The sequence below is a fragment of the Rhipicephalus microplus genome, unplaced genomic scaffold (assembly GCF_043290135.1).
Source record: "Rhipicephalus microplus isolate Deutch F79 unplaced genomic scaffold, USDA_Rmic scaffold_15, whole genome shotgun sequence".
NCBI classification, from domain to species: Eukaryota; Metazoa; Arthropoda; class Arachnida; order Ixodida; family Ixodidae; genus Rhipicephalus; species Rhipicephalus microplus.
Window position 1 is genome coordinate 1,696,086 of NW_027464588.1, and position 15,336 is coordinate 1,711,421.

The window sequence follows — 15,336 nt, forward strand, 5'->3', positions numbered from 1 at the left end:
TCGCAGTACAGATATCGAACGCGGCGCATGCAGCTAGTTTTTGCAAGTGCTGCGAGTGTGCGGACTTTCGAAATGGCAACCTAGAGTTACTGTATATGCTGCTGTACACACTACCATGCAGCTGGAGCAGAATTTCAGCAGGGGCATCATTGTAGAAATTTTGCCTTGCCATATTCGTTTTGTAAAAAAGCTCTTGGCAAATGAGAATCTCCACAACCAAACACCTAATTAAGGGGGGAGGATACCCGGAAACTATAATTTCTTTATTTTTTAAGATATCTTAACAACATTTTCAGCATATATTCACTACGCTAAAATTAGAAAAACTGCAAAGTTTCATGAAATTGCGCTTAGGGATTCCAAAGTTACTGAGGTCTAACTGGTTGGTTCACTTGTGTGCCTGAGGAAGAGCCGGAAGAAATCCCAGGGCATACCAAAAGGCTGAAATTATTTGTGGTCATGTCTGGATAGATATACTAGGGCACTAGAGAGCCGCTTTTTTTTATTTCCCCCCCAAAAGAATTTTATGCAACTTTGAATTTGATGTAGCCAGAAGGTAAGACATTTATCAAAATTAATTGTTTATTAATAACTATTGGCACCAATTTTCAGAAAAAGAAGCTTGTTATACCCTGGCAAAATTATCCAAAAGAAGAATAAAAGAAACGACACACAAATCTGGCAAGCAGTTCTTGAGAAATCGCTTTTCTCAGCGTCACAACTAGCTAAAAAAATCAATTTTGAGAAAACGAGCTTTGAAAGTTCAGCACATGTGTTTTCCACAAAAAGCTCCAGCAGAGTGATTGATCTGTGGGGCTTAACGTCTTAAAACCACCATATGATTATGAGAGACGCCGTAGAGGAGGGCTTTGGAAATTTTTACCACCTGGGGTTCCTTAACGTGAGCTCCAGCAGAGTAGCTTGAAATGTCCTTGTGCACTCTTTTCCTCTTTTGTCTTCTTCCATCTTCTCATAGTGCTGTTTGGAATTTTTTTTTTAGGCGTAGGGCATCTCTTTCAAAAGCAGGCTGCATCAGTTCAAATTTTTTTCAGCGCCGCTGGCGTAGATTCGAGTTCAGCGCAAACGGCGTCTCACATTCACATCAATTTCTTTCTTAGTTGGGAAATGCGTCCGCAGATAAAGGGTCGACGGCCCATGCACGCTATTAGCCCCGATGCAGAGGAAGTGCTGTGTCTGTCGATCTCAGCAACACTCGGTGTCACGCTCAACGGCACTGATTTCGAGCACGTGCTGGATCTGGGGATTTCGGTCGCGCTCAATGCATTCGCGGCTCCAGGTACACACGGTTTGTCGGATTCTGGACTGGAGGCAGCCGACAGCACAGTTTCGCTGCCGCAAGCATTTCCGCACTGGGCACTTGCAGCATAAAAGTGGAATTTCGATTCTAGTAGAAGCCGCATAACGCATTTCCGCACTTTGAACTAGCGCACCATCTTAGGCTTTGTTGCCGGCATCACGCACAGCAACAAAGATACGAGGCACAAAACTTGTGGGAAAAAAAAAGAAGAGAAACTTATTGAAAATACAGTGCAAGGCAAACAGCGGCTCGTAAGCAAACGTCTATCCAGGCGTACAAAGCAGAGCGCAACAGTAGCAACAGCGAGACAAGCACCTTGAACGTTCCAGGGAGGGACCGCCCCCGCTTCAAGCACATCAGCCAATGAAGGGCGCGCTTTCGCCCGTGAGATATGAATGAGCAAATCTAGCCAATCAGCGCTCCGCATAACATCTTGAGGAAGCGGGGATAGCATATCAATCACGCTGTTCACGTCATTTTAAAAGGCGGCAAACGAGAGAGAAAGAATTCACGGTCAAAACAAGACCAAGATGGCGCGGGACAGCTGCATGTTCTCGGAGTGGCGCGCGCGAAGTTTGGTTTGATTTGGTTTTTGAGCGTGTTTTGGGAACTGCGGCGGCCTCGAAAATAGCATATTTTTTTCCATTTTGAGGTTGAATTAGGCGCTGATATTTAAAGAATACCGTAGGTAGTTTATGTGACATACAACCCAACAATAAGTTTTTCAAAAACAGACTTTCTTGCAATTTTTCCTTTTTCAAGGGCCGCGTCCCACCTTAAAATGCAACAACCTCGGATGAGATTGGTTACATACTTGAATTCCGCACCCCTGTTGCTTTGTCAGCAAATGAGACTTCCATTAAACAGAACACAGTTTCCTAGACCCTTTCGGGTTCATTTGGCGGTGAAACAAGATGTCACACAATGCCACTACCAATGTCCAGTAACCAAAAATCAACCTAATACAGTGGACTCTCAGTGAACGTAAATCTGTTAAACAGAACTACTGCTTGAATGGAACAACTGCCTCTGATATAATTGGTTTCATACTTAAGTGCTGCAACCCAGTTTACATCGCAGTAAACAAAACTCCTGTAAAAAAAAACACATTTTTCATGTTCCTTCAGGTTCCATTTATTGAGAGTCTATCATATTTTACTTATGGTACACAATAATGCTTTCTACAAAGAAAGCAGCGAGAGGCTTCCGTATGCACAGAACCAGCAATGGCTGTTTGCTAGTTGGCTAACAGCTGCCCAACGTTACACCACTGGCTAGCACTGGCAGAGCATGGCGAAGTAGGTAATCCTTTCTCATACACAACAATTATCTTGGAAAGGTTCAGACAAACTTATTCGTCAACAAAGAAGCCAGGAATACATGTATAGTATTCATGAATTTTAAATGCATAAATTTCGGGCTAAATATTGCACATACTTGTGTTTTCCATTAACTTTAACATGGGTCATATCGCCGTAATTTCAACTTAAACTCTTAGATAAGATGCAACATTACCTTTAGAGGCCACATTTTTTGTTATATGACATGATGGTTATCTCAAGAAATCGTGCTTAAGATCTGTCAGACTGCACATTTGATGGCACGTTTCAATCAGTGAAGACTGTACATGCACTTACAGCCGTTTGTGTATTTGGTCTCGAAAGAAAGTGGTCACAACAGCAAGATGCTGGCACAACAGTGAGCTAGCAGAGCACATTGTTGTGTGACAGGGAAGCACATACAGACTATAGCTGCGGACATTGTAGCGAGTTGCTTTCACATCCTAACTGTTGTTGTACAGAAACAAAACAGGCGATCCTCGTCTGCAAGTGTATAGATACGTGCAGACGAGTAACAAGCAGTTACACATACACGCACAAACAACACACACAAACAAGCATGAGAACTGTTTGTAGAAATCCTACTGTGAATTGATACGCGCTGCGTACCCTTTGTGTTTGGTGCCCCACCTGCCCCTGTTCACCTGTGATAACGATTCTCAGGACGGTGGAAACACGGCGCAAATAAAATAGTTATTGCAGAAGCACTGTGTATGAGTCTGTCCTTCCCAGAATTCCTGAACACTTTGTTTTCTATCTTGTTCTTTGAGTGTGTGACTTATTTTCACTTGTGATTTTTACTTGTGAATTTCACATTGTTACCGCGGCCACGTTAACAATGTGACTTGTGAGGATCGAATCAATCAATGGCTGTGGACTTTGGGTTTATGGCATCAATTGTCAAAAGAAATGAGAGTGCTGTCTAGTTTATTAAGACAATTACTTTTGAATTCCAAGCAACACCGCGGGTTACAATGTTTGACTTCCATGTTCTCAGCAGCCTCGACTGCCGACTGGCAGCGTATTCTCGCCATGCTAATGAAGTGTAGCAGGCTATGTTTCACTATGCACTAAACGCCAATTGCAGGTTCGCATCACCCCATGAGTGCCAGTGAAATCAACACAAGAACAAATGCAATGCTAAATAGCAAGGGTTCCATGAGTACCCAATGTAAGGATTTCTTTCTTTTCTTTTCAGAAAACACAGGCAAAATTACAGCTCTCTCGCATGACCGTATGATCGTGCACAAAGGCGATACTTAGTGGTGTGTTCCAAAACATGGGCAAAGTTAACTTTTATACCATGAAGAGTGATTGCAGAACACACAAACTGATTGGCATGGCAGACAATCAGCCACTATGGCTACAGTGGTCAGTGAATGCATCAGAATCTAAAAAAAAAAAGACTTTTCTAGAGACACGTCACAAATATATTTCAACTCTCAGAAGGTATAAAACAGTTACATAATAATGTGACTTTACTGAGGGCACACGGCAGATCCAAGCGCATACAATTTAGAAATGCATAGTCTTCCGCGACAGTGGCCCCTTCAGACTCTTGATACGAACCACTGTAGAAAGTTGCATATGCATCTTTGCGCAATATCTCTGGATTGTGTTGGAGTTGATTTTCGGGATTTCTATAGCCATGAATGGAAAGGTGCGCGAGAATGCTGGTTCGAGGTTGTGAGGCAATCAACATGGCAGCAGTGGTGCCTTCAATTAATGCCATTTGTACTTATAAGCAGAGCAGGTCTGAATGAACACTGCACTATTTCTGCATCTGAAATTCCCGATGTCGTAACATATCAACTCCATGAGGCTATGTTGTGGTCCTGTGAAGGCATGCAATATTATCAGGTATGTATGAAAAGTGGTCATTGACTTGACAAACAAAAATGGCTTGATAGTTTTTGAAAAATCGGGAACTCTGACTATGACATCCGATGTGAAAGTCATCTGATATGACTAGTACAATTAATTTTTAAAATTTCTCTTAGGCATAACCTTTGCAGAGCAGGAAAACTGACAAATTTTCAGCATGTGATACACCACAGAGACCAACTGAAAGTCGGCGTCTCCAATTTGGTCATTTGTTGGCGATCTGCTTCCACCAGATATTCCACGCCTAGAGACCACTTCCATTAAAAAAAGCCCACATCTAGATTGGCAGAGTAGGAGGGTCTGACTCAATCATAGTGCAGATGCAGCAATATTATCTGGTTCGAAGATCCTGCTTGAACACATGATGATTGAAGGTATAACATTTGGTATAAAAACAGAAGGATTTCTATTGACACGTAATTAAAAAAAATCATGACAGGTACTAGTGCTCCATTTTTGTTTCTTCCTCCATCTTCTCTGTAGCAGCTTCGTACTGAGACAGGACTTGCCTGGCCTCCTGCAACAAACCCATAAAACAGACTGCTGTCACTGTCTAAAGTCGCACCTCATATACAGGGGGTGTTTCTTAAACAATGCAGAGTTTTAATAAAAACTTTACGGGAGCTACGCTCTGGCAGTTTTCCTACATAAACTCCACGCTGAGGCGGAAATACTTTCTTGCAGCTAAAATGATGTTTATGAAACTGATAAAGAAACTTGTAAATTAACTTTTTTAAATTATTCACTTCAGTAGTGTTAAAAAATTAACTAGAAAGTTGTAGTCAATAAAAATATATGGCAGAACCATTTTTTTAGAAATCTCAGAAATTTGAACATAGCTTATAAGGTTCATCCTCAAGTTTCAAAAGCGAAATCGAAACTGATTGTGCCCAGTACACAAAAAGCACGGCCGAACGCCTAAACAATTCTCAGCAGAGAAGTGACAAAATTTAAATGAAGGCGTGCTGAAGCACAGTCGGGTTAGAAAAATGGACAAGCATGCAAATACATGAGTAGACAGCTTAATGTTTACATGCGATGCGTACTGCTTGTCTGTTTCTTTTTTAAAGTATGAAGAGACGCAAAAAAGTGTTACATCTGTCTTGCAAGAGGGCACCACAGCAACTGCTACTGAGTTTTATCAATCCCAGAAAAATAAACAAAGTTTGAACATAACGAATAGCCACTGAAGACTAGACGCAAAAATAAGGCAATTCACCACACAAGTGAGTCAACTTCCAGGTTTACACGGACACATATAACTGTGGTGCATCTTCATTATTATTTCATCGCTTTTCTGTTGCATGTCATTCCAGCATTCTACCATGCCTTGTGCACTACATGAGGTACTCGGCTGCTGAGCCGCAGGGCGCGGGTTCGAATCCCGGCTGCGGCAGCTGCATTTCCGATGGAGGCGGAAATGTTGTAGGCCCGTGAGCTCAGATTTGGGTGCACGTTAAAGAACCCCAGGTGGTCTAAATTTTCGGAGCCCTCCACTACGGCATCTCTCATAATCATATAGTGGTTTTGGGACGTTAAACCCCACATATCAAATCATCGTGCACTACATGTGCGATAAGTTTCGATTTTACTCAATTAGCTCGTTGATGAATATCTCAAACTGCAAGCAATGTTTGTGATTTTTAAAAAATCGGTACAGCTGAACCTGCATATAACGAACCTCCATATCACAAATTTCTTGATATAACAAAATTTTTATATTCCCTGCCGTTATTACATAGAAACTCATGTATTTGCAACCTCTATGTAACAAAGTAATAGCAACAGACATCCTTGATATAACGAATTTTCGTCAGGGAACAAATAGCAAATTTGCTCCGGATTTTGTCGTTTTGGCATGAGCATGTATGTATCTTTTGTGGTTGCCTCTCCGCCAACGAAGGGCGTAACAGCAGTGGGGCGCTCAGGATCGCCAAGGCCCTCGTTGCTCCGGCGACTCCCAGGCGTGAGCGAGCGCTTGTTATTGAGCGAGGGTGTATGCGAGGCAGGAAGGGGGCCTGTGCTCCACGAGTTGGTGTTGTCGCCGTTTTTGCCACCGCAGGCGCGTGTGCCGATGTGCCCTCTTCGTCCCTCCAAACCAAGAACAATATAAGAAAGCAACTTTTGCGGTGGCAGTGTCCCGCTTTCAGATAGCTTCACATATGCTGGGATGTGCTGCATACAGAGGACGCTTTACCGAATAGCTTTCTGCTATATTCGTGTCGTTCGATCTTCGTTTTCGACACTGTGTGCGCGTGCAGTTTTCCTGCCCATGCATGGTGTGGCTGCTGCCAACCTTCTGCTCTGCTTTCTTTTTCTTTTTTTAATGCGAACAACCGTACATCACTACCAAGAGAATGTCAGATTAGGTACTGATGGAAACTCTCCGAAACCATGGTGACAATGACGGATCTTCGGAGGTCAACTCGTCACGTGCTCCCGTCTCACGCAGCCAATTAGCTCTGGCAACAACACGACGGCGCACTGAATGTCATGCAATAAATGCCATAAGAAGCAATTGTAATGCAATGCAATACGAAGTAAGGCTGGCAGCCAACTCTTTTGCATCCAACATTGCGGAACTTTTGGTGCGCATATTTAAACGACGTCACGGCACTGCTTCACGATAGTGCAAGGAAAGCGGCTTCACAGCTATACACAGGGATTTCTTTTTCAAATTCCATTTTCCTATGGTTTTAGTTGTGGGTGTGAGTAATATTCTAGGGTGGCTTATGTGTGAGAAAATATTGTCACATGTCAATTCGTAATGAGCCATTTGCTGTGGCATGGACTCGCTTAGAAGTGGAGGAAGAAGAGAACCTCGCTTTCTGGTCTGGTTCTAGAAAAAACAACTCCTAACTGTCTGTTTTATATCGCTTGTGCCACTGGTGGATGCGCTGGGTGCATGCACCTTGGCTCTCGATTTTCAGCCGTCACACCGAGCTACTTGGAGACAGCTACAGCTCCAACAGCACGAGGCAGCCACCACCTGCGAGGACTATCCCCCAATTCGGTCTCTTATTTCAAGATGAGATGGCAACCTCGATTACCAACAAAGCCAGTCAAACCAACGATTCCGATTCTCTTCTACCGCATGTTTTTAACAGTCCACAAAAACCACGCACATTTCTTGAGGACATTTATGAAAATGTTGATGACTGGCTTCACCACTTCTATCGAGTTGCTAGCTTCAACGAATGGGATGAAGCTCGCAAGCTGCATAGAGTTTACTTTGCGTTGGAGGACTCAGCTAAAATGTGGTACGAGAATTACGAGGGCTCCTTTGCGACGTGGCAAGAGTTCAGTCGACAGTTTCGTGATGCAACCGCAATGTCGAAAGGAAAGAGAGAGCGGAGCAGCCCATCTGGTCTCGGAATCAACGACCTAGCGAGAGTTTCGATGTTAGTCGACGACATGCTTCGACTTTTAAAGTGTGCCAACCCTGCGATATCTGAGGAAAAGAAGGTGCAGGATTTGATGCAAGGGCTAAAAGAGAAGCTCCTCGCCGAGCTCGTGCGCAACCTGCCAATGACCGTGGCCAAATTCATAAGTAAGGCAACCGCAATGGAGCATACTCTCCCGCAGCAGTCCTCACAGTTCGAACGCCACAACTTCACTGCTGCTGCATGCTCTATCAGGGCTGACAGCGAGAGGCAGGCTCTCGCAGAGTTCATAAAAAGTGTCGTGCGGGACGAGCTGCACCAGCTCCAAGCAGCGGGACCTCAATCACCTGTAACAGCCTTCGCAGACGTCATTCGAAATGAAATCAGACAGGTGGTCGCCCTACTTGCACCACTAAGGCCTGAGGCCCCTGTGCTGACTTACGAGGCGGCCCTGCTATCTTTTGCACCACATGCTCCTGATCCCACTATGTGGACAATGGATCAGCCTAGCCATCCAATTCAGGGCACCTCTTTGACTCCGCCACGCGCATCAAGGTTCCTGAGTGCACCCACATATCTTCCGTTCAGATCACGACAGAACAGCACAAAGGCAAGCGTATGGCGCACGTCCGATAACTGGCCACTCTGCTGCCATTGTGGCGAAGCGGGTCACGTCTACCACAATTATCAGCACCACCAACTTGGTCTTTGTGGACCCTAGCCTGAAGTACAGTCACATACCTTTTTTCTAGGGGTGTGCGAATATCAAAATTTTTGAATACGAATCAAGTACGAATACATAGCTTCGAATACGAATTGAATATTGAATAATGAAGAGGTGCAATTTTTTTCCACCAGTAATCTTTTACTCAATCGTATATTTAGGTTGGAAATAGTACTATTGTTATTATAGTCAGTTATTGCACATAATATATTTTGAAAAATGTCACTATCTCTACTTGCCAGAAAGCATAAGATTGAGCTTGTGACTGTGATGCTGGGTTCAATTCACATGATGAACCAACCTTTTGTACCTTTTTTTTATGTGTCTGATAGTACTTTATTACACACAAAAAAAGAAAAGCTTTTGTACCCGCCTTCATGACTAGTAAGCATGAGGCCACTGGTTTGATTTTGGAACAGTTAACACCTGTGTACTTAAGCCTAAGATACTATTAAAGTAGTCTAGGTGGTCGCAATTCATCCAGTTTTGGCTCGAAAAACCCCCATTTTATAGTTTTATTTTTAATTTTGACCTCTGTTCTCTTAGGTGTATTTGGGGCATTTTCCAACTACATAGCAATACTCGTTATCTCGCTTGTTTCCATTGCCTTTCTCGAGGACCACGCTTCCCATTTTCCGATCAACAATGCCTTGTTGCGCTGACAGCAGCACGGTCATGACCGAGGTGTACCGGGCGCACAGCAATAACGTGAGGTAAGCGCGCGAGATAGATGATTACTGATGCATGATAAAAAGACGCCCCAAATATGCTTTTTTGTTGACGGAGCCACAACTCCCGACGGCAAGGGCACTATTTTGCCGCATCTCGACCCCTTTCGGCACGCTAGCTACTGACGGCAGTAAACTGACGTTGGCAATAGAGCACGATCGTAGCAATGGTGCGACGGAGGGTTGATTGCAGGAGACATTGCCACGCGAGCGCGATGCGCGTACTACGTATTTTCAAAGACGCTTTGGGGAATGCAGCGGAACTACGCAGTAATTCCTCCATCCCCCTACGTGCGTCACCGGACGCCATTGTGACATTATCCAAAGTGCTTGGCCTTTTCTATGTTTGCCATTGAGCGGAAAAACACTTAAGATCATTCGCATGACCATATCCGCTGTCATGACATCATTCTGGAAGTATGAAGAGGGTACACATGTTAAAGTAGCGGCACAGCTGACAGACGACTCGTCAGGCTTCAACATGTGCGCGTACGTTTCTACGGTGATTCATTGGCGAAAACTGGCGTGGCTATACCTGAAACACCTTGCCATCCTACATCAAAAGGGCGCAGAGGTTTTTCTTCTTTGTGCTCGCTCAGCACAAGACCAATCAAAGGTGTGAAGACTATTTTGTTCAGCCAATGCGGCAGTGGCGAGTTACCCTTGTTTCCGCGAGCGATATGCACTTGCGGTCCCGCGCACAAAGGCGCGGTAGCGGACGGCGTGGTCAGTACGCTTACATGAGCCGTAACAGCGCTAAACCGCTGAGCCACACGTACTGCTGCACAATCAGTACATAATTTAGATTGATTGAGATATTTATCCGTGGTAGGTTTGTCGCGATGACTTACTGCCGCACTCATTGGTAGCTGTCATCACGCTCCCATGAATTTCCATGCAAGCATCACCGCATTTACGCCAAAGTCATAGTAATCTCTGCATGATCTACTGAGGCTCTTATGGCAAATGCGCAAAATCATAAGTTCTTCACAGTGACATATGCGAACGAATAGACTTGTGCGAATAGGGAATTTTAGGTTCGAAGCGAATAGTGATCTTGGTCGCATAATTTCGTATCGAGTTCGAATAGTATACATGACATATAAAGAAAAATGAGCATAGTTATCATGACCTAACAAACCTGCACAATATTTTTTTTAAAAATGGAATAGAGCCTCTATGCAAATTCCTTCTTTTTTTCTCATTCAAAAGAATTCGAAATTACTTTGAGTAGTAGCAGGATTTTACTTTTAGCAAAATACGAGTCATAACCCTTAAAATACATAACATTTTTAAGATTTATTATACTTGGAGCATATAAGCCGTCAGAACTAACTTTTAAGCTTAATAAAATGAATTGATATGAGAGTAATATTTTTCACTTAAAGGGGCTGTGCGACACTTTTTCAAGTAGCCATGGAATGTATACACTAAAGAAGCTTATTTATTGCCTCTTGAATTCACCGCGGGAAATATTTTTAGAATCTGTCCAGTACACGCAAAGTTGCAAAGATTGCTCGCACCCTGCAAGTGCATTCTCTCTTCTCATCCCGATGAAAGCACTGGAAGCTAAGCAGGGAAAAATGACACGGGGAAAGAAAATACGCCACACGTGCTTTCTCAGCTTGTGGAGTCATTTGCCGACAGAGGAGAGCAATTTTTAGCTGACTTCGAGAATTTATTGTGAATCGCACGTCGCATGCTGCGCTATAATATTTGACTTGCGTGTCCTCAGTAGCCTAGACTACCGATCGGCAGCATTTTGTGTAGCAGGGCCCCTTTAAAATTGACGAGCGGCTTCACGGCAAAGCAGATTTTTCTTGGATAGGTGCTTTCACGGTTCAGCACCCCCTACACTGCAGCGAAACTACCTTTACAGGCGTTACATTCAGACTAATATGCACCTACTCGTTCCTTGCGAATACAGTTCCTGCTTATAACGAACATCCATATAACGAATTCCTCTATGTAACGAAGTTTTTCTATTCCCCGCCGCCGCTCCATAGTAGCACATATATTTGCTATCTCTATGTAACAAAGCAACAGCACGAGACAACGCTGATATCACGAATTTGCCCCATGGAATATCTAGGAATCTTACTCCTCATTTTGTCATTTTGGTAAAAGCATGTATCTTCCGCGGCTACCCCGCCGCCGACCAAGCGCGAAGCGGACAAGTGGGCCACGTCGGCGTGAGGCGGGCCTGCACCCCACTAGCCTGCGTTGCCGCCGTTCTCGCCGTCGGGTGTGCCCCACCCCTACTAAAAAAAAAAAAAAACCTTAGCGCGTAGGCAGTACCATGCTTTTAGGTAGCGTCACATATGTGGGACCGCGCTGCATGTGGAGGGCGCTTTACCAAAAGTTTTCCGCGGTATCCGTGTCTGTGTCCGTGTTGTTCGCTCTTCGTTTCTGACACCGCGCCCACGTGCATAGTTTCAGTGCGCGCGCATGGTGTGGCCCCCGATGACAATCAGCTTTGCTTTCTTTTTTTTCTATGCTATAGCAATTATGTTTATGAACAGTCTCGGCTGGTTTTTTGCCGCCACTGCGCTGTCATTCATCGTATATGTATACGTGTCTACATATATAAAAACTCTAGAAGAAAAGCCACCCGCGCTAGGCACCCGGCTCGTCACGGTGCTCCGATGCGCGTTTATCTCCGACGCGTACTTTGCCCCCCGAATCGGGGAGGGCGGGTGGTAGATGCGTGTGCGCAGGAGCTTATCCTTTGGTGGGGAGAATCGAGCGCCTTCGACTTTTACCAGAACGATTGTGTTCAGTTGCCGGGTGGACACACACCACTTCGCTCGCTGGACAGGAGCCGTGAGCAAAAAGAGTGCGCTTTTTAAACACAGCGAACAACTAAGGAACTTGTTAGTTCGCACTCATTACATTTCGTGCCTTGTTTTTATTTAAACAGCGCATTAAGTGTCGAGCGGTAAAAGTTGTTAAGTGGCTGTCGCCCTGTGTATGTTGTTTTCATGTGTCATTTGTGCGTGAGCAGCGCGTTACACGTTTTGATCTGCTTGCCATTCTAAGCGTTACATTCAAGCGTTACATTCCAAGTTGTTGTTATCGCAATCATTTCTTCGCCCTTGTGGTGAAACTGTTACTTTTCATAATTTCGAACAATCGTGTCCTCACCACCACGAGGACGTCAGATTAGGCGCTAATGGAAACTTTCCGAGACTACGGTGATGACGGATCTTCGAAGGTGGACTCGTCACGTGCTTCCGTCTTGCGCCGCGTTGCGAGTTCACAAGCTGGTAGCTTTCGCGATTAGCCGATTAGTTCTGGCAACACGGAGGCGCGTTCAATGCAATGCAATGATCATGATAGCAAACAACTGTAATGTTATAAGGAATAAGGCTGGCAGTCAACTCTTTTAGATCCGATATCGTGAAACTCCGACAAAAAAAAAAAATGCTGGTGTGAGCATACGGCTGCTCCAGGGAGAAGTGCTCTTTTCACACAGTCCCTTCGCATTCAAACCGCACTGATACTCGCCGAGATAGCAAGCACGCTGGCAATCGCGAACGCCATTAAAATCCAAGTTCATTATTGCTACTCAAGTGATCCCCGTGCTTTTCATGCTTGTTCAAGACTCGTGGTTTACTTTCTGTCTGAGCATTCGACGGCAGTTGTAACAACACGCAGGAGATGTTATGCACTTTTCAGGCAATAGGGATAGGCCGAATCATTTGATCTTTGCTTCAGCAGCGCCTGTGTGTTTTCACCCGCCCGTGAAAATTACGATGCGCAGCGGCATATATTATCAATTTGGACTTGTTATGGAACATGACGGTGACAGCAAAAACCAGCCACGAGTGTCCATACAATTGGTATCGCAATAATAAGACAGCTTTTTACTGTAAAATAAGTGTTTTGGGCTAGCTCTGCCTTCAGTCCGCCTTTTGTTTAATTTGCACGCTTATTTTCCAAATTTTCATGCCGAACCTGCATATAAAGAAATCCTCTTTATAACGAAATTTTACGGGAATTTATCAGTTTCGTTATAATCAGGTTTAACTGTACTTTGAAATTTTCAATAATTTAAATTCCAACCAAAGCGATTTCGAATACAGTAATATTCGTTTGAATATACGAATATTCGCACGAACCTACGAACGAATATTTATGAACATTGAATATTCTAGGTATATTCGAGTTAGTTCGAATATTCAAAATTTTTGAACATGTGGTTATCGAATCGAATACGAATATTACAAATGCAATATTTGTTGAATATTGGAAACTTTCGAATATCCGCACACACCTACTTTTTTCCTTATTTCTATTTTCATGAGGTGCCAGAACGAGGCTCCATAACTGATGCAGTGACAACAAATAAAGGCAGGGAGCTACCTACATAACTAATGGTATCCTTTTGAGGGAGGAGACAGAAACCAGTCTAAAAATCTTGCACAGCAATAACACACGAGTACGACTCACCTTGAGCACGTGCTCTGGAAAATGTGCCAGTTTGGCGACTTCTATGCCAAAGCTTTGACTGCACACGCCTGTAGAGAGACATTATAGTAAGGAGTTTAGCCCAGCACAATGGGTCATTGTACTAATACATTTAACAATTAGTTTTGTGCCACTACAGTTAAAAGTGGCCTTACAATGCTTCTTAAAATGGACCCGCAAAGCCACATTCAAGCACAATTTTATTTTAAATTATTTGCGCATCAGTGAGCCTGTGCCCAGTGGCATGATAAACTAGCAGATAGAAAAAAACCAAGATGTGTAGACATCAGCTTAAAGTCAATGCGAGTGGTAATTAATACCAAATAATTTTGAAGAGAATTCAAACAGCAGCAGTATTTGAATAGCAGCATGATGCATGTTGTAAGCAATAATATGCGACATATTTTTAAATGAGTCAAAACTTGCCCATATTAAGCCACAACTACCCACCTTTCAACTTAAACGGAAATTAAAAAAAAGAGAAAAAAATATTTGAGGTGCCATTTACAAAGTGTGGCTTAGCAGTAGAAATAATTTCCCGCCTTTAGATCGTTCCACAGCAAAGATGGTTTCACTGCACGCTGCACTGAAGCCGTCTTTCTTAAGATTTCACACGTGGTGAAACAATTTAGGTGAATTTGTTCTACATACTGTAAATATCCACGTATAATATGAACCCGAATATAATACGAGGCCAAATTTTAGGGGCGCGAAATGAAAAAAAAATTGTGCCTGCGTATAAAATGACCTAGAAAAGGTCCCAAAAAACACATTTATTCAGCACACATCTGCCATGTCAATCGCTGTCGTCTTCAACTACGCTTTCCTCGGACATTTCCTTGTCAGACAAATCCTCAAATAGGTGCTTGTCTTCTGTGCCATCGAGGCATTAGAGATGCCGCACTTCTTGAAGGACCAACGCACAAGGTTCTCTGGGATGCTTGCCCAAGCGTCCACGATCCATTGGCATAGCGTGGACGGCGACGTCCGTTTCAGCCGCGCGGTCGGCGTCACTGCAGGCTCACCTGAGCGCATCCACTCGGCGTAGCAACGCTTAACCGCATCCTTGAATGGCTTATTCACACAAACGTCGAGAGGTTGCAGTTCAGATGTCATCCCACCCGGGCTCACGACCAGTTCCGTGCTGCAGTTGCACAGGAGCTTCTTCAGTGAGTCGGCCAAATGGCAGCGAAACGCGTCCCGCACCAGAATGGATGGAAAAGAGAGCAGGGCACCAGGCCGTCCGCATAACACACACTTTACCCAGTCGAGGACAAAGTCTTTATTCATCCAGCCTTTATCGTGACATCTCACGATGACATTCTTCGGTAGCTCCTCCCTTTCGGCATTGTCTTGCGTTTGAAGATGACATAAGGTGGGAGCTTATGGCCGTCCGCTGTGCCCGATAACATCACTGTGACACGCGTTTTTTCATTGCCGGTGGTACGGACACTAACCTGCTTCGAGCCCTTCTCATGAACTATAAGGG

General features: G+C 44.1%; 1 protein-coding gene across 2 annotated transcripts in view; it reads right to left on the reverse strand.

Annotated features, from left to right (window-relative positions):
• Positions 1-2,427: 2,427 nt before the first annotated feature.
• The window catches only part of LOC119185177 (DNA mismatch repair protein Msh2), a 157,354-nt gene continuing 144,445 nt past the window's right edge, over positions 2,428-15,336 (reverse strand). For both annotated transcript variants that reach the window (XM_075883121.1, XM_075883120.1), the window contains exons 25-26: positions 13,830-13,897; positions 2,428-5,059 (exon numbers count right to left, since the gene is read on the reverse strand). In XM_075883121.1, the coding sequence (XP_075739236.1) occupies positions 4,985-5,059; positions 13,830-13,897 (143 nt within the window). In that variant the 3' untranslated portion in view covers positions 2,428-4,984. The remainder of the gene's footprint in view (positions 5,060-13,829; positions 13,898-15,336) is intronic.